Source organism: Coturnix japonica, chromosome 2 (genome assembly GCF_054131305.1).
Source record: "Coturnix japonica strain WE chromosome 2, WE-NBRP24, whole genome shotgun sequence".
Lineage (NCBI taxonomy): Eukaryota > Metazoa > Chordata > Aves > Galliformes > Phasianidae > Coturnix > Coturnix japonica.
In genome coordinates this window covers 47740521-47766072 of record NC_140664.1, presented here as the reverse complement: position 1 = coordinate 47766072, position 25552 = coordinate 47740521, and the positions used below count along the sequence as shown (strand labels likewise).

At 41.9% G+C, this 25552-nt stretch overlaps 2 protein-coding genes and 1 long non-coding RNA gene across 10 annotated transcripts in view; 1 reads left to right on the top strand and 2 right to left on the bottom strand.

Annotated features, from left to right (window-relative positions):
* PTPN2 (protein tyrosine phosphatase non-receptor type 2) overlaps positions 1-20559 on the top strand; it is a 35547-nt gene extending 14988 nt beyond the window's left edge. For 5 of the 8 annotated variants that reach the window (XM_015855280.3, XM_085539747.1, XM_085539751.1 and 2 more), the window contains 4 exons: positions 2778-2987; positions 4136-4294; positions 10130-10320; positions 11219-12315. In XM_015855280.3, coding sequence (XP_015710766.2) covers positions 2778-2987; positions 4136-4294; positions 10130-10320; positions 11219-11426 — 768 coding nt within the window. In that variant the 3' untranslated portion in view covers positions 11427-12315. Of the gene's footprint in view, positions 1-2777; positions 2988-4135; positions 4295-10129; positions 10321-11218; positions 12316-15744; positions 16528-20534 lie in introns of those variants that run through there. The other 3 variants (XM_015855281.3, XM_085539748.1, XM_085539746.1) reach the window with 2 other exon arrangements.
* On the bottom strand, positions 7594-11301 carry LOC107310027 (uncharacterized). Its single transcript, XR_001553440.2, has 2 exons — positions 11190-11301; positions 7594-7760 (listed from the first exon to the last, which is right to left on the bottom strand). It is a non-coding gene; the product is annotated as an uncharacterized LOC107310027 (long non-coding RNA).
* PSMG2 (proteasome assembly chaperone 2) lies at positions 18807-25548 on the bottom strand. The gene is made up of 7 exons (XM_015855282.3): positions 25449-25548; positions 24122-24293; positions 23249-23307; positions 22367-22485; positions 21102-21275; positions 19530-19650; positions 18807-19174 (listed from the first exon to the last, which is right to left on the bottom strand). The coding sequence occupies exons 1-7, from the start codon at positions 25527-25529 to the stop codon at positions 19055-19057; spliced, it is 846 nt and encodes a 281-aa protein (XP_015710768.1). The 5' UTR covers positions 25530-25548; the 3' UTR covers positions 18807-19054.
* Between the last annotated feature and the right edge of the window lie 4 nt (positions 25549-25552).

Genomic DNA, 25552 nt, shown 5'->3' with positions numbered 1-25552 from the left:
GGCAGCTGAGCATTTTCTGTCTTAACTTGGTTTGTTTGGCAGCAAAAACATCTGCTTCTTTGAGCAATCTGGTAGTATTTTATTCCTGTTCAGGCTCTCGGGTGACTGAATCACAGGTGACAAGAGTTGTTCTGAGATATTTGTACCCTTCTTATGTGAATTATTGGACGTTCACTGTAAAATGGTTGTGGTAAAGTTGATTTTGTTGAAAGGTTACCTCATTGCCTGATGGTGTCCTTCTGCTCTGATCCTTGCTTGTGACTTGGAGCATGGCTTGCAATGATGCCACAGGTATTGCCAGCTGTCTCTGGAGAGCTGTGCAGTGTGGTATTAATTTCCAAGTTAACCAGTTTTAGCTGTGCTGATTGTTTGCTGTAAGCTTGTCCCCGTATTTCCTGAAACATTCACTAGGATGGTTTGAGACCTTTTTTCAAAGAGTTTTCAAGTACTATGTGATGACTTCTGTAGGATATTTCAGGTAGTTGGGCTTAAAGAATAAGTCTTAGAAGAATATGTCATAATTACCATAGAATCCTTACCAAGCCAAACCTTTTCTCTCTAGAGTCTTGCATGAGCTCATGTAGGAGGTACCTGTGGTGCATGGCTAGCCACATCCCCCCCAAAACAAAGAAGTTCTTCAAGAAAGAATGGTGCAGTTACTCACATAATGACAGTATTTCAGCTGTCCAGCTTGACTGCCAAGCACCACTTGAAAGAGTCTTTCTGTGTGAGAGAGAAAATGTGGGAGGTTTGGAAGAGTCAAATAGGACTTGGCTGTATGTTTAAAATCTGCAAGTTCAAAGAAGAGCAGCCAGTTGCAGCGCTTTGAAACGGGACTCATAAAGAAAGATGAAGAGATTTAGATATTTTTAAATGAGCTCAAGTGATGGAAAATTCTGGAATAGATAAAGCCTTCGTACAGTGTGGGGAGGAGGAAGAAGTTAATTCAGCGGACTAGAGATGGATGAGATGTACAATAGCATTGATCTATTTTTCCATTAGGTATAGCTGTTTTCAGATTAGTGTATGCACAGGGGGATGCTTGGCCATGTGCTGGAAGCACTGCTGTGTGTTTTTCTTTGTTTAAAGATGAGGATGCTGGTGCTTGTTACAATAAGGGATTAAAAAAAATAATAAACCCAACTCCATCCCACAGGTCAGCTTTATTTTCCATAGATAAGTGCTGCTTTTTATTGTCTTGAGGTATAAAGGAGGCTTTCATCTGGAATACTGTTAAGAATCTCGAGGAGGAGGTGAGAGTACAGATTACCACTTCAAAAGATCAACTGCGTTCAGAAGAAACACCTTTAAACTTCTGCCTCCCCTCTCCATTTTTCCTTTATTTTGTCAATTGATGAATTATTTTTCTTGAGATTTTCTTGAGGAAACTGCTTAGTATGTTACGTTCCTGAAATTTTTATAACCACCAGACTCCTTTTAAAGAACATCTCCTTCATGATGTTTAAAAATTTGGCTAGCTGAGCTAACTCGGTATCATTAAAACTACAGTCTCAGCTGAGATCACAAACTTTTTTTAATGCTTTGCTTCAGGTAAATAAGAAAGGAAAATCCCACTGTATTTATGTCATTGAGGAGGGTTTGGTAGATTTTTTCCTCTTTGAAATCTTACTGTACTCACGTACCACAGACCATTTTCCATGTTGAGCTTTTATCCAAATGATGAAATATCCCTGTACAATGTTGTGCATTTGGGATTGGACTGAATCACAGTGATAGACCCTGTTGTCTGTGGAACCGTGCAGTCTTGCAGTATCAGGGCAAAAGACAATGTGAGAATATTCTTGTTACTGTGGTAACTGTGAAGTGGGCAATCATAGTTTCACAGAGGGGTTTCGTACCTTATCCCTCATCAGAGGTTGAAACAAACTGAGCAGGAGATGAACAGCAGAACTCTGTTGAGTTTCATAGGTACAGCTTGTTGTTACTGAGAGAGAAAAACATCTACTGATGTTTCAAGCATATGCAAGTTCATGTAGATTTCAATATCTGTGGAAAAGTAGGTAAAATGGAGGGAGGTTAAAAACTCCTGAACTAAATGGGTGACCAAATTGCCTCAGAATTAGAGACTGAGGAGGAGAGGCAGAGTAGCATTTAACAGCAAATCTGAAGGGAGTTCTGTAAAGATATGGCTGAAATTAATGACTGAAGCGTTTCAGTATACATGCAGATTTGCTTACTGTCATCATATTATTTGCTGAGGAAAAACTTGCGGTGTTCAAATTCTTATTTACTTACAATGAATACTTCAAGCTAAGTCTTGTTGCACATGGAGCAGTGTGGGTTGTGCGTGCCTTTTCCACAAAGCTTCTTGCTATTCTCAGTGGTGCAGCCAGTAGAAAGGAGATGCTGGTACCTCTTGGCATTGTACCCTGCTCTCAACAGGAGGGAGTGCTTGCAATGCTGATGGGTATTTTTTCAGTCCTGTCCACCATAACATGATTCTGTCAGCCAATATGTTGCATTAATGGCTAAGAAGGAATACTTGAGGGCAAGTAGTAAAGCAAAAAATAAAACAGTGAAAGTTTGAGAAAAGGAAAAACAACATTTGGTAACAATTACAAAGGGAAAAACCTACTGCTGCAGGGTGAAGGAATGCTTCAGATTGCATCGTCGATAGTCATCCAACTTGTAGAAAGAGATTGTTTATCTGAACAGGAGGTTTACAGTAGAGTTGTATTGATTTGGATTGGGGAAATGTGTGCTAAATGAACACAAATTGAGTACTTTCTAGTTGCATTGTTTGTTTTTCCTTCTAGAGTGGAGAATCCAGGATGATATCTCACTTTCATTATACTACGTGGCCAGATTTTGGAGTTCCTGAATCCCCAGCTTCATTCCTGAACTTCCTTTTTAAAGTCAGAGAGTCTGGTTGCCTAAATCCTGAACACGGACCTGCAGTGGTTCACTGTAGTGCAGGGATAGGACGATCCGGCACTTTTTCATTAGTAGACTCCTGTCTTGTTCTGGTAAGTACTTGGTTGTTTTGTCACCGCTTTCCTTCCCACGCTCTGTCTTCCATCCCAGTGTGGGTGTTTTGGTCAGAAGCCTTTAAAACCACTTCAGGTAATGACGTATCAGTGAAAGTTTTCGTTAGGGTCTCAGGCTTTTTTTTCCTTCATGTTTTAATGGTTATAAACACAAGTCTTAAAATATACTGATAAATCTGTCTGGATGTATTTCACCTATTTCACAGCATTCTGGAAAGTACATAGGAAGCACTCTTTGCCTTTTATATGAGATACACATAAAGTAGATTGAGATTAGCCTAAGTCAAGACGCATGGACTGTACAGTCTAATTATTCATCATTTGAGTGCGCTTTAAACGATATATAATATTTAAATTATCTTTACGTTTTTGGTGGCTTTCAAATTTCAGAGTCCACTTCTGGCTGTGTTTGTTAATAGTGAGAAGTCCAGCATAGGGCTAAGGGGAAGGATTTCATTTTCAGTCTAAACTAGTCACCTTATGCTTTGAGTATGCGCTTCCATTTTATTCTTCAGGGTTTTTTTGTGTATTTTAAAAAGCCAAACAACAAATAAAACCAAAACTCATGGTGTGTATTTTGATGCAAGCGTACTTTAAAAGAATTAAAGCAGACATTGCAAGGAGTGCAGATATGTGGTTTAAACAGCTCCAGTGAGTGTAGTATGGAGCTCAAAATGTGTGTTGCATAGAACAGAGGATCTGCTTTAAGTAAGGAAATGTCTGTTCTACTCCAAACTGCTGTTCTATTCAGGAGTTGTAGGAAATACTGCTTCGTGATTCTGACTGTGAAAGGCCTATTTTGAAGTACAGCTTGGAATAAAATGGGGTGTATCTAAATTTCTGAAAGTTAAGACTTGATAATAGAGTACTGATTTATTTGGTTGATACATGATTGTAGATTTGCTCAGGATAAGACTTCATTAATGATTTACTGTTGTGTTTTTTCCCTATGAAAATCAGCTCAGAAATCCTGAGGTGTTAATTTTGTATGTAACGAATGAGAAGATAATGTGAAGAAATCACTTTTTAGTTTCTGTTCTGTGACTCACCTTTGTGGTTTTTTTTATTCATAATTATTTTCTGTTCTGTGCACACCTCTGACGCTTCCAATATAACCTTCTTTACAGATGGAAAAAAAGGATCCATCTTCTGTAGATATTAAGAAGGTATTACTGGATATGAGAAAATACCGAATGGGACTTATTCAGACACCTGATCAACTAAGATTTTCATATATGGCTGTAATAGAAGGAGCAAAATTTATAATGGGAGATTCGACTATACAGGTAACTATTTTAGCTCTGTGTGCTTAAGCATAAACAATAGACTGCTAACAGTAGTTAAAAATGAGCTCTGAGCTGCTTTAAATTCATCAGTGTTGTGGGTTTCAAACAAACTGCCTTTTTCAGTAGATGTCTTGAGGGTGTTAGACGTGCAGCCCTTTCTAGCTGCTGAACTCCTAATCCCGTGTAATTGTCTTCTGAGATGTACAGACAAGTTATTTTTGCATTTCTAATTTTAAAAAGATTAAGTCAGAATTTTCAGTACTGAAAAGCAGAAGTAACACTCGGTGTCACTTTAGAAAGACATCAAGAATCTCTGCTGGGTTTCTTCACTTCTTGCCCTATGTTTTCGTAGCAGTAATAATTGCTTGATATTAAAATGAGCCTGATTATTAAAGCTTCATCTTTTTCATATCCTTTAAATTTGATATAACAGTTAGTAGAATCTCACCAAACACAGTGCATTTCGGAGATTACCAAGTCTCACTGCTCTGTCGGTGTGGTTTGTGAGAATTAGGGTAGCTACAGCTATTTTAAATGTCTGGGTGGGGAAGGGAGGGCCGGGAGGAGAGGTTGTGTAACAGACTTAATTCTGCTTTCATATGCCAGGGCTTTTTGATTTTGTTGATTCATTAAAATTAATGAAGCAGATCAGCTTTAACATGCATGCATCTTTTGCATCTTTCCTGCTGTGGTTCTGGTAGTTGTCAGATTCTTGTTGGAGAATTTTTTCCTCAACTTGCTATGTATATAAATAAATCATTTTACACAGTTACTTACCAACACGTAGAGAGTTTGCTGCTCATCTGAACAGCTGCACTGTGGGCCTAGAATACTGCATGATTCATCCAAACACGCGCAGCCTCCTACCTTTCTGGAGCTTTCTTTCTGGGAATATGAGGGTGTTCTCTCTCCATAATTTTTCTGCTTTGTTTATTAAAAAGCTGTGCTTCAAGTTGTGCAGCTCTGATTCCCACGTACTTGCAGAAACAAGAAATCTTGCAATATGGATAGACAGAAGGAAGTACTGTCAGCTCAGAATATTGCTCATCAAGTTCATTATTTCTGCATGCTGAAAGCATATCTGGGGCACATTTATCCTGGTTGCTTGGCTTTTGTTTTCTGTGGTGATTGCTCAGATGACCTTCCCTAAGTCAGTGCTTTCTGCAATGTAGTTAGTTGTCCGGATGCTCTTCTCTTTCTGCATCATGGTCATGTGCAGAAAATCAATACCTGTTTGACCCAAGCCTGCAGTACATACAAGAACATTTCCCCATTCAAGGTCGGCTGTATACATGGGTGGGTAGTGATAGGACAAGGGGGAATGGTTTTAAACAGAGACAAGGGAGATTTACGTTAGGAGGCAGTTTTTCACACAGATAGTGACACACTGGAACATGTTCCCAAGAGAGGTTGTGGATGCCCCATCCCTGGAGGCATTCAGGGCCAGGCTGGATGTGGCTCTGGGTGGTTGGCGACCCTGCACATAGCAGGGGGTTGAAACTGGATGATCATTGTGGTCCTTTTCAGCCCAGGCCATTCTGTGGTTCTAGGAAACACAGCCCACGCTTGGCTGCGGCTGCGTTATTTACATCAGGGTAGGAGAATATTCTTCCTTTCACTTAGCACGTGGGGCACTTCCACCCAAGACTGTCAGGAAGGGATCAGTGCTCACCTCGTTTGCCCTGGAGCCCCACAGTGTTGTATGGTTTGTGTGTTGATAGCATGGTTTGGTAACTAAAGTACTGACTTGCATCCTGATAGTATTGCATCACTCAAGTTTTTGTTTCTATAAAATTCCTTCTTAATGTTGTTGTTCCAATGATGCAGCAGAGTAAGTCATCACTCTTCAGAAAACGACTGCTGAAATGAGTTGTCTTAGGTGAATGCATTTGTGGCTTTGAAAGGGCAAAGAAGGTTGAATTGATCTATAGAGGTGTTTTGCCAACATGGAACATTACAGTTGTGTACTGACCCCTGTGAATCCCCAGAAGTGGAGCTGCTGTTCAGCTGACAGGATCAGGTGAACATCTGAATGTATTTCCATTACCCGTACACCTTACTTACTGTCTGCTTTTGTTCCAAGAGGCAATACAGGCCCTAAAGCTACTCTACATAAACCTTTTGGTTGTTATTTTGAGGATAACTGAATGACAGTGATGGAAACTTCATCACTCCTTTATTCCAGACATCATTTCACAGCCTCAGTTCCAGAGATGCATTTTTGTGTTTGTTTTTCAAGTTGGAGATGCTATCATCTAATTGGAAACTTTAACACCACAATCCTTGCTGCTTGTTTGACTAAAGGTGTACTTTATTTTCTCTGTAGTCCTGACATTCAGATAGTCTTGTTGTGGAAGATTTCAAGTTAAAATTTCGTTTTGAATGAGCCATTAGAGCCAGCTTATTGCTTTTGCAGTGAGTGGTGGGAAATTCCTTCTGTGTGATAAAATTAGTAAGCTTGGCTCTGATTTCAGTTCTTCCTGTGCGCTCGTTACCCCAGATTTAGTATTCATCTTAGCCAGCAAATATCTTATTGGCACAGCTATGTCTTGTGAAAAGGCTCTTTCTCTGGAAGTAAGGTGAGTCTACACTGTGGATTTACTTAAATTGTCAGTGGCTGTTTCTTTATAAAGCGAAACAAAACGTCTGCATTGGAGTTTATTGCTAAAGCTGATTCAGTGGTTGGAAAATCAGCATAGTGAGGTAGTCTTAGCTCTTCATACATGAAGCTACTATGGTTTTGACATGAGTTATTGAGGATTATTTCTGTAAGTTAGTCTTTAATTCATTTCACAGATGACAATCTAGCACTCATTTTGCAAAGTCAATTTACAGTTCATCTTTCTAACCACAGATGTTTATAAGTGACTGCTTTCCCCCCCCCCCCCCCCCCAGTATTCAGTGTTCTTATTCTTGGCAGCAGTTCTTTTCCTTCCTTTTCCTTCTGTTAACTTGCAGGCTTTCTTATATTTTCTTATACATACTTTTTTCATGTAAAAAAGACCTAACATACCACTAACATACCAATTTATTGTTATTTTCATTTATTTTCTCCTTCCATCATGTTTCAGAGTACTACTCCAAGCAAAGTGAATTTCTGTCTGATGATGTAGATCTGTAGGCTAGTGGGACTTAGATGAATTAACAGATTGCAGCTTTGGCATCGATAACCCTGGTTGTTTTTAGGCAGTTGTTGCATGTAAGAACCTATTGTGTTTTGGAGTAAAAGAAGGGTAACAGCACAGTGTAGGTGTATGGACAAAGAGTGAGATGACAAATTGCTGAACAGTGCAGGACTGTACAAGACAAGCTTAATTCTTTATTTTGGAGCTATTATGGATAGTATAAACCAACATCTTCACAGTGTCGTCATCCAGGAGAAATATGAAAAGGGGTCATTGAAGGATATGGAGCAGGTAGTTACCCAGAGGGGTCCAGCACATGCAACAGAGGCCCTGGAAAAAGGCTGAACAAATGGTGAATGGTAGAGTTGGAACAAATCTAATGCGATATAGAGGCTTTGCTTTGTGTTTCCTGCCTAACGTCTTACCCACAGCTTTTTGGGCAGGCTGGGCAGAAGTCCCAGTTACCTTTACAAATAGTGGCCCCTATGTAAATAGCATTCAGTTGTAGAGTAGGAAGGCATGTGACACTAGGAGCACATCAGTTATAGTGAGGGCTGTGGTATGGAGCTGCCCATGAGCTCTGTGTCAGGAACTGGACTTTTTTTTTTTTTTTTTTTTTTTTTTAATACTATAAACAGTTTCTCAGATTCATGTCTCTGGTTTGAGGGAACCCAGCAGGACATTTCTGAGATGAGTAAAACTTCAATATCTTTATTGATGACTTGGATGAGGGCATTGAATGCACCCTCAGTAAGTTTGCGGGTGACACCAAGTTGACTGGAAGTGTGGATCTGCCTGGGGGTAGCAAGGCCCTACAGAGGGATCTGGAGAGGCTGGAGAGCTGGGCTGAAGCCAATGGGATGAGGTTCAACAGGACCAAATGCCAGGACCTGCACTTTGGCCACAACAACCCCAGGCAGTACAGGCTTGGGGCAGAGTGGCTGGAAGACTGTGTGGAGGAAATGGACCTGGGAGTATTTGTTGATGCTTGGCTGAACATGAGCCAGCAGTGTGCCCAGGTGGCCAAAAAGGCCAGTGGCACTTGCATCAGAAACAGCAATACCAGCAGGAACAGGGAAGTGATTGACCCCTGTACTCAGCTCTGGTGAGGCCACACCTCGAGTACTGTGTCCAGTTTTGGGCCCCTCACTGCAAGAAAGACATTGAGGCCCTGGAACATGTTCAAAGAAGGGCAGCAAAGCTGGTGAGGGGTCTGGAGCACAGGCCGTGTGAGGAGAGGCTGAAGGAGCTGGGAATGTTCAGTCTGGAGAATAGGATGCTCAGGGGAGACCTTATTGCTCTCTATAACTTCCTGAAGGGAGGCTGTAGTGAGCTGGGGGTTGGCCTCTTCTCTCATGTAATTGGTGACACGATTAGAGGGAATGGCTTCAAGCTGCTCCAGGGGAGATTCAGGCTGGATGTTAGGAAATATTACTTATCTGGCAGAGACGTCAGGCAGTGCAATGGGCTGCCCAGGGAGGTGGTGGAGTCACCAAACCTGGAGATGTTCAGAGAATGTTTGGACGCTGTGTTGAGGGACATGGTTTAGTGAGAACTATTGGTGATGGGTGGATGGCTGGACTGGGTGATCTTGTAGGTCTTTTCCGACCTTGGTGATTCTGTGATTCTATGGATGCTGGCAGAAGGGAAATGACGTAATTAGAAAGTGGTGCTGTACTTACGCCTTTTTGCTATTGATATCATATCAGTTGCAAAATATCTATTAAGAAAAAAAATAAAATTACAAATCTCCAAAGCTGTTAGACTAAAATACAAACAATATAGAAGGAAGATATTTCAGCTCCTTCTAGGATTTTGATGTGTCCTGATAGTACTGTGCTCCTTTTTAATGCAGTTTTACTATGCTAAACCTGCCCTTCCTGCTCCCTTCCTTAGCTTCTGCATCTCATTCCAAAAAACAAGTTTCCTTAAGCCTTTTGAAGGCTGTAGGAATTAATTTATCTAATGAGAACTGTCTCATCTCTGAGATGTGGTGTGAACTTCCCTAAAAACAAAGGAAAGTACACATCAGCGATCCCTACAAAATACTGCTGAAGTAAAGATAGCTTGTGCTGTTCATGCAGCACAACCTGGTCTTTTGATCTTTAATATGAATATTCTTAAGAGTTTTGTGCTCGTCTGTAGTGTAAAAGAAAGAAAATATAATCACTAGAGTCTTTGATAAAATTTGTGCAGTTGGTTACATCCATCATACTGGTCCGTGTTGGTAGGAATGTCTGTACTATTTGATCTGTCTGGGAGTTGCTCCTGCTGGCTCATTAGATTTTTCTGTTCAGAACGCGCACCTTCACTGCAGTGTTTTTGTGTTTGGTTTTCGCTCTGTTGCTGAAGTATAGTCTAATTAGCAAAGTTAGTATTTGTCATGGTTGCACTATTACACCATCCCTTACAGTAAATGGAGGGAGGATGTGTTCTTGGTGGTAGCTGATTTGTTAGCTGCAGTAACTGAGGAAAAACACGTTAGCAAGATCCTAGTATTTCAGCAGCATTAAGTATCTCTACTAATGTAACCCAGCCTGCTGTTGGAGAACATCTTTATCTGACCTTGTTTATTTGTCCAGCAGTTTTTATTTTTGATCTCACAAGATCCTTTAATCCACATCTGCAGCTATTCTGTGGGAAGGCATCTCAGACAAAGGCTACCTTCAGTGCTAGGAGAATGTCTGAAACATATTGGTTTTGTTTGCAGAAACGGTGGAAGGAGCTCTCTAAGGAGGACCAGGCGCCAAGTAGTGAGCAGTCTCCCCCACACCCAGCCAAAATAACCACCGAGAAGTACAATGGGAACAGCGTAGGCCTGGAGAGTAAAGATCAGATGGAGAAAATAAATACTGGCCTGTCCACTAAGGTTCAAGATGGCACAGATGGAAACGTTGAAAGGTAGGTTAAATGAAGAAACTGTTCAGAAGACAGAGGTGCTTTTGAGGGGTTGAGTTACTGTGTGCTCTTCTGATCATAAACCTTTAAGATCTTTCTTCAGCAGAGGGAAAGGGCAGGTGCCATTTGAGTCTTACATTTTTTTATATTCAGATATTTCTTCTGATAAACCTTCATTGTGAAAAGGTCAAGAGAGAAAAACAGGCCCTTCTACTTTACATTAGATGTCTCTAAACCTCAAGCTTGAAATCATTTTCCTATCATTTTCCTATAGTTATTTGTGAATTCCTTTGTACAGTGTGAATTAGGTCCTAAAAATGCCCAACATAATTTGATACAGGTTTTAAATATTATAACAACTTTTGTAAAATAGATGGTAATTTAGAAGTACAAAGGTTTTTATCACCTACCATTTCCAATGTGGTGATGGGAGCCACATGTTACCTTCCATTCACATTACACATTCACAGATATCTATGGTGTAGCTGTGGTATATGAATTTGCCTTTCTGTATCAAGTTCATGTGCGTAGTGAGTACAGATGCTCCTGGATTTACTTAAGTTGAGGCTGCTGTATTGGGAATTGAGTTGCTTTGGGCACCATGTTCCTGGGGTTTTCACGCATTGCTGTGGGGCCAGAGACTAAGGCTGGATTGTGCAGAGCTGCATGAGTGTGAGCTCTGTAGCGAGGGCAGACATTAGGTACTGCAAATGCTCTCATCTCATGCCTTATGCTGCATATACCTGCAGCCTCCATGTGAAACAGGCTACTCACATCTTTGCATACATCACTTGCTAACTTGACGGGGCTTCACTTACCTGAAACTGTCTACGTGAAGGTGGTTGGAACAGAATGTGCAATTGAAGAGTTACCTTCTTATTTTTCCTTTCTTTTCTTTAAGCGCTGTCCGAAAACGACTGCGAGAAGATAGGAAAGCTAACACAGCACAGAAGCTCCAGCAGATGAAGCAGAAGCTAAATGAGACTGAAAGAAAAAGAAAAAGGTGGATATATTGGAAACCTATTCTTGCTAAGATTGGGTTTGGTACACTGATTTTAGTTGGTGCTTATTTTGGCTGGAAAATGTATTTTCAAGAACATTCCGTGTAAGTAACAGTAAGCCTGTCTGCTCCAGCAGCTGATTTTGCTGCAAGTTAATGACCAGGGGTGTGACTCTTAAGCAGTAAACTCCTTACACCTGGAATGGGTACAGACCATTACATACAATAGAGGAGTGATGTAAACTTGATAATCTGTCAACATCTCAGGACTTTCCACTGCAGGTACTTAAATGAACTGCTACCCCCCAACTGAGTTGGTATTTTTTTGTTCATGTAAGCAGGCACGAATGTGCTGCAACTTTCAAAAATGGTCTACTGGATGTAGAGCAAACCCTGAACCACAGAGCTGTAGCTACTGAAGGCTGTTTGGATTTAAATTTACATGCCTGACATAAGCAATAAACAGTGTTGTACCATTACGTTATTAATACCAAGAAGTTATCCTTAAATGTGTGTAACGTGTAATGTACCGGTGACATGAGCATAAACATTTTATATTCTTATGACCTAGGATAAATATATTTTATAATTGCATATTTAATCTTTTTGTAGTTCACTGTACTTTTGAAAGCTCAGTTTGTACAAATTTCTGACCAAAAAAAAAAAAAGAATTTGATTTAGAAACTACATGTAATTTGTGCATGAAAATAATAGTGCAACCATACCCCGTATTTTGACTCTCAGATTTATGATGTGAGCAGCTAGGGGTCTGATGAAGCACTTAGCAATTTCTACTCTGTTACTTTGCATTCCTTATTTATTTTTTGTAGTTTTTGTTATTTAAATACGGCTTGGGAATTTGAATTTTTTAAGGCTTTGGAGAACTTAGCCCCCACTGAAAAGCATACTGTTGGACTGATCAATGTATCCAGACTTCAGCTACTGTTTGAAGGCCAACTTTGTTAAAGTTCTGACATTCCATTAAATGTGAAACATGATGTTCTGTGTGTCTACAGATTAATTGCTATAAAGAATAAAATCAGTTTATCAGTAATATACGTAGAAAGCACCTCAAAAGGAAACTAGTTTGTCTTCCAAGTGTGGTCTGGATAGGAAACAAATGCTGGTAGCGTTCTGTGTAGCCACTGTTTTCAGTTGTTAGCCACTTTGAGAATTTCACAAGGTGTGGAATTGCTCTTCAGGTTGCCTGTTGCTGTATTTGAGAGGCGTGAGAGTAAAACACTCGGTGGTGGGGTGTTTTGGGAATCCCCGTCCTGTAGGCACTTTAATATTGAGCAGTCCCTTTCCATGACTCAGACGATAACAGCTCTTGCTGAACAGCAACCAAACGCAGATCACTCGCTGTCCTTTCAGTTCTCTTGAAATACAGAGCTTATATTGTGGTGGCTGAAGTTGAAACTTATTATTTTGTAGTGTTAGACTGCACTTTGAATCCTGGATTTATTTATTCAAGTATTGACTTGTTGGATGACTTCAGAGAAGTTGTGTTGACTTTCTCCGCTGTTCTGGCTTGATTGTTTTCTGCCTGGGTGTGTCCTCCTGGGAGTCCTTATTGAGGCTTTTTTGTTGTTCGTTCATAAAGCACTTTTTGGATTGATTGCTGAAAAATCTGCTCTTCTTCCAGAGGAGCTGACAGCTTTCCAACAAGTCAGAGCTCAGCAGTAACGTGCCAGGCGTGGGGCCCAAACAGGCTGACGTAAATACGCGAGGCTGAGTTGTGCGGACTCTTTGAAACTCTCATTTCACAATAGTAAATATTATTATTTTGAACTACGCTGTTTAAATAGTAAGAAAATGCTGAAGCGTCCAGATAAGGAAAACAAGTGTAGTTCCTTGGAACGTGCAGTTGTGTATTTGGGAAATGTTGTGTCAGTGGAACAAAGATAATTCATCCTATGGCACTGCTGACCCGCTGTGCAGCTCTAGCAGCAGAGCAATGTGCCAGTGACTGTGGCACAGTATGGGAAGGCAGCTCCTGTATTTTAAGGCATTCATCATTTTGCCAGCTGCGGTAACTTAGCCAACAAGCGGCATGGAAGGTTCTGTTCTTTTTTCCTTTAATTGGGAATTGAGGATTTATGAAGTATCGGCTGTAACTGATACGCCGTGTAAATTGATGTGCCTTACTAAATATATCTTGGCTTTAGAAAACCACGTTGAATGTAATTAAGTATTTTTATAATAAAGAAATATTCCGAACTTAATTCAAAATACCTAAAAGCAGCTAAGGAAAAAGTGCAAGGCAAAACCTTCAGTGAAAACACTGTCATTTACCACCTTTGTGTTTGCTTTAGTTGAGTTTTTCTGGTCTGCCAGCGTCCTCCAGATGCTGAACTCTGCTTGGGTCTTGGCAGGTTCTCAATGCAGTTCTTCCTGATTCCAGCTTCTACACTTTGGCTTTTTGTTGTGTAGCTGCTAAGGAGGCCCTCTTTGCTGGGAGGGGGCCGTGGGGCAGGGCAGCAGGGAGCCACCTCCTGTCATGTCGCAGTACCTTCTCATGCAGTAGAGAAGAAGGAGTATCTTCAAGTGATAATAGGTAGAAATCTGTTCAGTTACATCCTTGTACGTATCTGAAAGATCTGAGTCTCCTCAGATTAAGAGTTATCAACCAGTGCGAGTCTTGGACAAAACAGTTTGAACAGTGAGTTTTCTGTGGGAGTGGGAGGGAAATGAGGATTAGATCTCCTAGGAGTCACTTTGGATAAAACTCTTCTTTCCGGTCCCTCAGCATCACATTTGGGCTTGAGACAAAAGCCTGCAACAGAACTTGTGGAGGCTTGCAGTGTTTGACTGCAAACTGAGCCCGTGTGATATTTAGTTCTTCTGTGGGATTAAAATAGAGAGCAGTTGGATGTTAAACAAGAATAAATGTGGGTCAGAATGAAGACTTATCAATCCTGGGCCTTTTGTCTAAGGAAATGCTTAAAGATAGAAAGCATCTTTCTGCCTCCCCACTCCCCCGATTCCTGGCAATTTGTTGGCTGTTTCTATGGCACTTCTGAGGGGCTTTTGCACTTTGAAGTGTTACTGCATTGGGCTTTTCCCTGGTTTGGCAATAGGTTGGTCAAAATGCTTGAGGTGTGAATTTGGTAACACGGTGTTTGACTCTCACGTGAAAGCTTCATACAGATCATCCATGTTTTCTATGAAAACACCACTAACAAATGTTTGTACCTCCGTTGCAAGTGGGTTTGGAGTTGCAAGCGGTTTGGAATTAGTCGTAAGTCTTCTGTTTGATTTTATCCTTCGTGCAGGGCAGTCCATGTAGTGTCGCGGTACAGCTCTATTTCTCTTGAAACATATTAAAATTGAATTCATTGCGAAACAGAATTCTGGGGGGAAAAAAAAATCACATTTATTTTAAGTAAATACTGCAAGTGAAACCCGGATAGTTTTGTTAGGTCTTGACTGAAATGGTTTACTTGCATTGGTTGATATTCCACCACGCAGGGAAGAAGTATAAGTGTATACACACGTGCGTGTGTTGGATTGTGTTGGCCACGAGCAGCCTGGTGAGCTTTAAGTTCTATGAATGTAAACTCAGTTATTTAGCTTGCTGTTGGCATTATGCTTTCACCTGACACACTTGATGACTGCACGAGAGACTTAAATTAGTGGCAAAAGAGGAAGTCTTCTGCATGGCCAAGTGGCTTAGGTCGCAGGATGGAGTTTGCAAAGTTGCCATAACACACGATAAGTCTTCCTGGGTTCTTAACCCTGACACCACAAAGGTTTAGGTCAGTCTTTCATTTTTATGTATGAAAAAATAAAACAGTGTTCAAAATTGTATTTCTGTCTGAGTCGTTATTTAAATTGGATAAGTAGCCGGGATGACTTTTTGTATTTTAATTGAACAGAAGAAACCTGCTGTGTGCATCAGCAGAGTGCTTGCAGAACGTAGAAGCGTTTTGCTTGTAGCACACTGGCTTTGTAGTACTGCGGGCTCTGTGTGTTCCTTGCAGTGTAGCCTTTGTTCCTAAGAGCAACGCACCTCATGGACTGAGGAAGACGTTCCAACAGGGCCTAAAAACTTACTTCCATGCCAGGATTGGCCACAGGTGGCGAGTGTGCTGAGCTGCAGCCTTGTGTAGTCCCACTCAGGTCAAAGACGACTTCTGCAGCACTTGTGGCTGAGTGCGTGTGTAAGTGGCTGGCTGAGCTGACCTGTACTTGGAGCTCTCCAGCGAGTACGTGCCGTGCGCAGTAATGTGGGAGTAGCTTCCCAAAGTGCAACAGGTTCCCAAGAGTGCTTGCCGCAGCCAAGCAGTGCTCAGTAGTCACTTCAGTGCATGTAGGAGAAGCCGTTTGTGTTCTGTAGCGAGGTGCCAACCCGTTGTCTGTTCTGATTTCTCTGTCCTTGCACTGTGTACTGAATCGGTGACTCTCTTTTGCGTTGTATGTCGTAGGCCGAGACTGACTGACACCTAAGCCTCCAAGACTTGTGAATATTCTGCAGCTATAAACTGCAAATTATTGACATGCAAAGCGAGACATGAACCCCTCTTCGGGAACAAAAGTGAGGTCTGTTAAGTACCAGGAGGACCTCAGTTATCTGTTTACAGCGTAAACCGCATCCAGGGGACGAAGAACACCACCAGCATGCTACTTTGCAAAACAAAACGACTTGCCGTCTTGTGTTTTTATAATGCCTGTATTAATGTAAGAGAAATAAATTAGGAAATATTTTGTTTTGTACTGCCGCTCTTATTGTATTTTTATACGATTTTGGCAGCATTAAATATTTTTTTAAATGGACAACGTGCTGTTGTGTGCGAATGATGTTAGGAAGCAACTGTTAAAAGCTTATTTGGAGCTAGAAGAAATGTTTCACCTCACGGTGTTTCTGTCTTAACTGGAACGTTGCAACATATTCTTGCTAGAATGGGCTTTATGCAAATACTTAATGAATGCTAAGTATTGTAGTCTCAGCTGGGAGGAACTCCTGCACATTTCTTTTGTAATACACCACTAAGAACGTTATTTTATTAATCTGCCCGGTTGATTTGGTAATCCTTATGTTTGCTACCAAATATACACAGAATGTTCGGAGTAACTTTGGGAATGTGTTCTGTTGTTCTGCCTTCAGGGAAGGGGGGAGTCTGACTGCCCACCCCTCCCTGCAATGGATGGGCTGAGGGCCAGGTGCCCAGGTGGAGCCTTTCATTAAAGGGTTTTGTATTGTGCCATCAGTGTGTGTTACGTGTAGTGTTTCGCTTCACATCTACGATCTATCAGTGCTCTGAGCAGCTGGAGTGGGAAGGGGTGAACTGGAACAGCCTGAAGTTGGTTTAATGGACTCAGCAGCATTACCAGCCCTGTGCCTTCTGTTATGGGAGCTAAGCTCAATTCTGTGCTTATGGGAGCTCTGGTACTTTCAGATAAACCCTCATTCACTGAAAAGTTGTATTTTGTGAATGTCTAAACTACTGCGTGGTGTGGGGGGTGTTTTACATGTGATTTGTACTTCATAGGATTTTTGTGTAAATCCTTAACTCCCTGAAAGCAGGAGTAGAAAACTGGAAGGCACGGGAATATGGGACAGTATTTCTGCTACAGTACACAACCTGAAATCCTAACTTGGGTGTGAGGCTTAATGATGAAGTTGTGTTTAACTTCAGTACGTAGCTGAACAAGGGGAGTACTTTAAGCAGTTACTAAAGCTAAGTAAGTGCTCAGCACCATCTGGAAACAGTCATGAGCGTTGGGTTTGTCACAGCTACATTCAGCTTCATTTTGAGTTGTGTGGCTGTGCCTACTTCTAGTGAAGGACAGACGTCTGCCCTATGCCGTAGCAAACCTTGTTGCTGCAGAACGGAGCAGCGGACCCTGCTTGCAGCATTGTCTGCATCTCTGGATGCAGCTCTCAGCACTTTGTGCCTTTTGAGATTTACATTTTCATTTTTTTTTGCCCTCTCTTAACTGTTGAGTTGGCATAATACATACAGTGATGGGCAGCACATGCTCACGCTGCTTTCTCTCACCCACCACTATCTCTGATCGCTGTCCAATATGCAGTAACTTGTACTTCATGGTGTGCCCTGAGCGTACTTCAGCCCTTGTCCCGCGGCGACTGGATTCTGAAACTGCTCTTCAGGGCTTTAAACGCCATCCTCTCAGCTCAGCGGGTCTTGGGGCCGCCTCGCTGAGCACAGGGAACTGAGAGTTCCCAACCAGATGGGCTGTACTGTGACAGCAGCAGTGTGAAGACACAGGCTCAGCAAGTCCCAGCACGTGCCTCACTTCTCTGCGCAGTGCTCTCAAGTTGTGCTGTGAAACATGAAGGCAGAAAGAGGACAGGCTGCTTCTTGAGACAAAGATGAAATGGGTTTCCAATCGGAGGCTTAAATCGGCTGCTGGAGCCATGCTCAGCAGGCACACTGAGGCTTTTTAATCACAGTTTCTCCTTGCTTCAAAGCAGAACAAGTAAGGCTTGGGATATGAGCTGTCACGGCTGTTAATTGATGGAGACAGCTCCTGCTGAAATGCTGCATCCCACACAGCACTGAGCATACAGCACGATGCATCCTGACTGCTGCGACTATTTGATGCCAGCATCCCCTGCTTGCTGAGCTTTCTGTAGATACCCGAGCACCACTTGCCTGTCACCCTTCATTAGGACTAGCCTTCAGATCATTTGTGCTATTGGTCCTTTTCTAACCAACCACACAAGAGCTGAATGAACAGTGTTTGCAGGTATGAAATACCACTGTGATGAGTTCTATGCAAAGGCCCCAAATGGGTTGTACTTCCATTCACGTTTCTAGCAAAACAATGACAAGACCACGAGTCAGAAGAAATAAAAGGATCAAACCCAAATATGTAGCTTAGTAATGCAACAAGTCCCACTGCAAGCATGAAACACACCAACAAAACTGGTATTTCAGACTACACCTATAACATACAGGCACCAGGCTGCTTGCTTTCAGGACAGCATGTTACTTTCTTTATATGTCAGGGCACCGAATACATTCTCAAATCAGTCTGAGAAAGCTTGTCTGCCTTTCAAGCTTTTGTTCTGGTGTTTCTGCAGTCCCTGGAAGAAGAGTGGAAACTCTTAATCACGAACATCAGAAAACACAGGGCGTGCTGCTCTGCCACTCGCAGCCTCTCCAGCTGAAGCAGCTGTGGCAACATTGGGAACAGAAAGCAGAGAGATCACTGCTGAGCTACACTGACATCAGCAGGAAGGTTTGGGAAGAGCGATCCACAGTTGGCTTAGAAGAGCGGCCCTTTATCTTTCTACAAAGATTCGAAAAGCTGCACGTCAATCAAGTTCCCAGCTACGCTAAGAGAGACACAGTCTCACAGTCTCGTGCGGGTTGGAAGGGACCTTAGAGATCATCGAGTCCAACCCCCGGGATTCGAGCCTCTGTGTAGCAGAGCGGCACTTCTACCACTTGCGCCACAGGGGGATTCGAACCCGGACACTGTGAGCTTTTCTACTGCAGTAACACTTTAACCAAAGAAAAAGGGGTTTGGAAATATTTTATTTCAAAGAAAAAAAGAATTCTTCAAGAAACAACCATGTCAAACCTATTTCTTTGTTCGATTTCTGAAAGTTATCGCTATTTCAATAGTTAACAGGGGTAAAAGAGGTTCTCCCTAAGAATGTATTTACATAACAAATCAGGATGCTGTGGCAATTAGTGAGTTATCACCGGTTCAAGGGATGACTGAGACTATGCTGGAGTGACTTACAGAAGAAATCCAAGCAGATCAGAAGAGCGCAGGTGGGAGACCGCTGCCAAAAAGCAGGCGCCAAGAACTTGGTATTTTCCATTGTGCAGAAGGATCTGGTATTTCCCACTCTGGAGAAGCAGCCATGAAAGACTTCCTCTGCAACAAGGACAGAGTAACTCCTTAACGCTTTAAATAATAACGCGATTTAATGCAATCCTCTCTCTGGCATATGTATAAAAATCACGGGCAGCATTTTAAGTGTCAGTGTTGTAGTGGACTGCTTTAGAGAAGAGTATTTCAAGTTCTAAGCAGATGAAATCTTTACACAGTTTCCACCACCTCTGCCCAAGGTTTGTTCTTTGGGTGGGAAACTTCCCAGCAGAATTTGAATCAAAACATATCTTCCACTTGGTCTGCTCCTGGTGACCGCAAGCCAAAGCAAAGGCAGCCAATACAGAAAATGAAAATAGCTGATAGAAAATATGAAAGCTCTAAAACAAACAGCACTTACTCTGATTTTAATTAGCTGAAGCCATTCATTCAGATAGTTCACCAGCCCAAAGGCGTCAGGGATATTGTCCCCTTCTGAGCAGAATTTGAGAAGAACCGCCATGTGGATTCCTCTGGAACAACTGCAACAAAAACAAGCAGGCTTTTCTGTTTCTTTTACTAATCAAGAACAAATGGGTTGATGTATTTAGCACAACAAGCTGTATATGGTTTGCTTTAGAAGAAGTATTACACTAGAAAGGAAAATACAGATTTCCAGATACTATACATACAAACGTAATCCGTATATATTCATATATATATATATATACATACAGATACACACACACTATACTTTTTTTTTCTTTTTTGTTTCCTCCAGACTTGCTCGGTTACATTTTCACACTTAATGTTTGCTTTCTAAATCTTGAATTTATTCTTTCCTTTGCAAGGCAAGAATCCTGTGTCACAGAGGGTTACTTGCAGCCTCCTCTACATGGAGTCTGCAACCAGAGCGTTGGCACTTTTGCCCCAGCAGGGCATTTATACAAAGCCTTTGCTACAATCACTCCTTATCCTACCACGTATTTCAAAGGGCAGTTTTGCAGGCTGTTAAAATTTCCACTTCTGCCTCCTACCAATGAAGCAAACTTTCCAAGCCCTGTTTGCTATTGCAACACTCAGGAAAAAAGCCATTAAAACCCACAATCGGAGCTGACTTAAGCATATATTCTGCAAAAACATACACTGAAGTTTACCCTTCCCTTTGTTAGACCAGGAACGCTACTGCTGGTAAATGGCTTTTACCACACTGTTATTTCTGAAATGGTTTTGGTGGGTTGTTTTTTTTCTGGGGGGTGGGGGGGAGGAGTGATACCAACTAGAGGGCCACAAAACAGCATCAATGAGTTTAAATTTAAAGTCCTGTGATGTATGCGCTACAACAACTTCAATATTTTTCAGTTTCTCTTAGCACTGTCCTGTTTTATTCATTTAGACATGAAGTTTTTGTGTGTTTTTGGTTTAGTTTCCTTTGATTTCTGCAGTCCTGGGAGGTCTCAGCTTTCGCATTTCTGCACTGTTTCCACAGCTGAAGTCAGCACAAAGGTAAGCGCGTTATTAGGAACTCCTGCTGCTGGAGATAGCAGTTTGGATGGGTGACAAAAGCAATAGTTAAAGAAAAAAGAAAACCACACAAAAAAACCAAAACCCCAAAAGCTAATTTTCCACCTGGCACTTATAAAACAAATCCTTTTTGCAGAATGAATATGTTTAGTGCAGTGCTTGAGATTTGCTAGCTAAAATTTGCCACCTGACGTGCTTTTGACACAATTCCTAATGCGCACACCTTTTAACAACAGCAAAGATCCACAACTAATCCATAATAATTTTACTCATGCATCAGAATCATAGAATGGCTTGGGCTGGAAGGGACCTCAAGGATCATCACGTTCCAACCCGCTGCTGCATGCAGGGCCACCAACCTCCAGATGTGTTACTAGACCAGGCTGCTCAGGGCTCCATCCAACCTGGCCTTGAACACCTCTGATAGGACACCTGACATCCTTTATGCGTTTATCTCAATGCCACTCACCTCTCAGTAAACAATAATTTTGTGATGCCACCTCCAGGAATATGTAGAACTTTTTCTGCATCGCTTATTCCAGGGTAAGCTGCTACTTTTTCCATTTCTTTCCATTTCAGCTCCTGTATTTGGCCTTTCACTGCTTTCTCAAGAGCTGGTGTGAGCAGGTAGCGCAGCGGTGTCCTAGGAACAAATCATGAATGTGTTCAGTCTGACAATAAAAGACAGCACTGAAGTTATTACTTGTGACAGAAAGAAGTTGTGAGCATTGAGGACCTCTAATCTGCAACGAAGAACTGCAATACTCTCTTCTTCCCCAAGCCAAAATTTACAAGTATTCAGTGACTTCAGGACAATATACACAACTTTCTGCCTCAAATATAACTAAGGTATCCTTTTTAAATGCTTCTGTAACTGGCAAATACGAGATGCATAAGCACATAAGTAGGAAAACTTTTGCTGTTAAAATAGTTTACACATAAAAGGTGATTTTCTTCCTTCATATGGGAACAGATTCAATTAAAGTAAGTGCAGACTCCACTGTTATACAGTATTTTTAATAGACTCACGCTACAACTACCCGCAGACTTCAAAAAGCTGTTTTCTGCATGTGTTATTCTCAGTCTTTAGTGACTCTGGTGTCAGAGTTATGCTGTGGTACTCGTGTTCCCCTTCACAAACCAAGGTGAAATAGGTACAACTTATGGCTCAGAATGTGCAAAATGAATATCACTCCTTCCCACTTCATTCCATTTTAGCTGGCTGTTCTTTAAACTGCATGCAAACAGCACTGGGCCTCTATCTGGGATGCACATAGACATAAGCCTCCTTTAAGGCTCTACACAGGGATGCAGCCTGGAGATCTTGCCATATATTGAAAATCCTCAACATGCAGAACAATTAATGAAAGGTTAGGAGACTAGCTAATATTCTACTAAATCTCAGACATCTAATCAGAGATCTCAAGCAGCTGCTGGTCCTTGACATTGCTTGCAACAGAAAGAAATAAAGAAGTTAAAGCTGAGACTGACTGTGCAGGCCAAGCATGATGTCCTTACAGAGTATTATTTGCTCTGGACTTTCAGCAGGAGTAAGTTCAGAGACTAGCGCTGTGTAACACGAAACATTTGATACGATATTAAAGCAAGATGTCCTGTCTACACAGCAAAGCAAAATAATAAAAAGTACTACAAAAAGAGGGAAAAAAAAAAAAGAAGTCAGGCTGCCAAAATGAACATAAATATTAAACAGATCTTTTAAGGACACAAACATACCCGAGGAGCTGTTCGTCATCGCGCTGGTATGCGTGGCTGCTGGACAGAAGAATGACTCTGGCACATTTGCTGCTTTCCACCCAAGAAAGCAGCGTTTGACAGAATGGCTTGTATTTGTCCTTCATGCAGGGACAGAGAATGAAATAGAAATGTTTTGTGTTGATAAAAAAACACCCAAAGCCAACAATATGAGATGTCGTATTTAACGTTCAGCTTTTTATATGTTTTTCTTCACATCCCTTAAGCTCACAGGTTCACATTTACTTTCAAAAAGCGGAAGACTGGCAATTTACCTCATTAAAGCTACACACATAATGATTACACTCATTAAAAGCACACGAATAACAACAGCTTTGTGTGCCGTAAGTACTAGTGGAAACAGCTTTAGAACGGGATGGGATGATGTGTAGATCACACCATATTCTTCCAATTTTTGCCAAAAAGCAATAGCAGAAATTAAGCCATCACAATACAAGATACAAACACGAGGACAAGAGCTGTATGAAGAAAAGAGAGATGGACAAAACTCAGAACATTCTGTGTTCTGTTTGAGACTATTAATAACTAAGGACATGTTAACAATACAGCTGAGTTGTTCTGGGGTTTGGAAGAACAAAACTAAACCTCAGCCCTCAGCGAGAGCAGAAATCAGCTCTGAGACAAAACTGTATCCATCACAGAAAGCGTTACAGCACTGGGCAGAAAAATTTCTTGCGAGATTTTGGTCTGGTTTAAGAAAACGTTTCCTAACCTGGCACAGTTCTTCTCATTGTGCTTCTTTGGTTTGTTTGAATCATTCTGTAAAACTGACCCAGGGTGCCTGAACCATCTGCACACAGAACTGCAACTACTGAAGAGTGAGCTCAGAACGGATGCACGTACCTTTATAAAAGGTGATCTGATCTGCAGAACTACAAGCTTCTTCGAAGGCAATGAATACACTAAACGGAGAAATAATGAAGCTTTTTAACAAGAAAGAAATCTGGGCTTTACAAACCTGAGGATAACCTGAGAGTTATCAAATCCAATTGCTGGAAAACCTGATTGCTGTTAAAAATAGCTCTTTATTTTTGTGCAATGTCTTCACTGGACTTAATTTCACTTTAATTTAATTAATTAAAAAATTTAAAAAATCTTAATTTCACACAGATTCAAAGGAGTGAATGAAGCAGAACATAAGATCTGCCCCCTTATGATGATTCAGGAAATTCTTCTGTGCAGCTTTACGAAGTTTATGAAAGATTATTTTGAAATTTCTATGATTTAAGAGCATAAAATAGAAGAGGAATTAAAAAAAGAAAGAAACACCATAACTGAGGTGGAGCAAAACCCAGTGAATTTAAGGAGGAGGAACAGCACAAGGGGGAAAAGACAAACACAGGAGGGAAGCGAGAAATCCCCTTCTACACCAGAACGCAGCTTGCATTCCTGCACCTAAACTATGAGCACACTTCATGTTGCTTAGGATTAAAATTGTTGGGAGTTTTGGCTGCACTGTAACACGATTGTGAGCCAGCCAGCATTACTGGTTGCATATGTCAGACTGGTTATAAAAAATAAAGTAAGGCCTACTAACGGTTTCCTCTGCAAATCTAAACACGTTCTTATTTCTAAGACACTTAGTTACTGAAACTGTTATTAAGGACTTTAGTTTAAGCACAGTCCCCATAAGCAAAATGTAACAACAAAAAAAATAAATGCAACCTTTTTTGCTCTGTACGCTTCTTGCAAACACCACAAGCATTTAGTACACACCTTCAGCGTTTATGCTCAGCTCCATTGAGTTCTCCTTTGTTGTTGCATAAGGATTATTCCCCACCATCGGCACCAGGCAGTCGGTGTAGAAGTAGCCCACTTTAGGCATGCGAAGTGTGGAGATCACCAGATCTACTGCCAGCTGGCCAACGTTTCCTACCGACACTGCTGGCTGAAGCAACAGAAGTCAATGGATTACAATGTGCTTTATAGACAAAATGCTCTCCAAACAGTGAAGGCACAAGACATTTCATTTCTGACTAAATGTGATTTTGTTAATTGACAGCTCATTTTCAGACAAAGATGACCATCCCTTAGGTTGGTCAGCCAGAATCACACTGGTCATTTCTGTGAATAACCCCGTCTCTCACTGTAAACTTGAACAAAGGTTTTGAAACTTGTTTTTTCCCCATGTATATATATATTTTTTTTGGGGGGGAGGAGGGAGTGGGGAGCATAGAATTGGTAAGTCGCTCTAGAACGCAGAGATTGGCAGACCTCAAGTGACACCTAATGGTAATGATGATATTACACATTCAACTACAGGTCTCAGCTTGAGCAATAGGTAAGAATGAGGCGTCTTCCAGCGCCCTGGTTTCGGCTGGGATAGATTTAATCTCCCAGCAGCTGGTGTAGCAGCGTGTTTTGCATTTCAGGTGGGCCCAGCGCTGTTACCACACTGCTCTTTTGGCTGCTACAAAGCAGCGCTTACAAAACTAAGGCCACTTTGGCTCCTTGTGCTGCCCTGCCAGCGAAGTGCTGGGGGGCCAAGGAGCTGGGAGGGGGAGGAATCAGGGCAGCAGACCCAGCCTGGCCCAGGGGACATCCCATGCCATAGAATCACAGAATGACCCGGGTTGGAAGGGACCTCAAGGATCATGTAGTTCCAACCCCCCTGCCTGGCAGGGATGCCATGTGGTGAAGTGCTCAGCAACACAACTGGGGGAGCTGGCTGGGGGCTGCTATTGCCTGGGCATCGCTTACAGGGTGGTGAGCAATTGCAGCGTGCTTCATTTATTTACGTTCTTCTCTCATTATTATGTTCCCTTTTCTGCCCTACTGTCAAACTATCCCAGCCCACATGTTTTACTTTCCTTCCGATTCTCTCCCTCACCCCCTGAAGGTGTATGTAAGCCACGAGCCGCAGGGATGGGACACGGAGGATGGTTTTAAGCTAAAAGGGGAGAGATTCCGGTTATAGGAGGAATCTCCTCACTCAGAGGGCGGGGAGGCGCTGGCTCGGCTGCCCAGAGAGTTGCGGGTGCCCTATCCATGAAGGCGCTCAGGCTGCAGCCCCCCCGACCTCCGCCCCCCGACAACCACTCACCATGAGCAGCGTGAAGCCCTCGAAATCGGGGCTGCCGCCATCGCAAGGCACGAACATGCCGGCAAGGCCTGACGGAGACATGGATGCCACAAGGCAACGCGCAG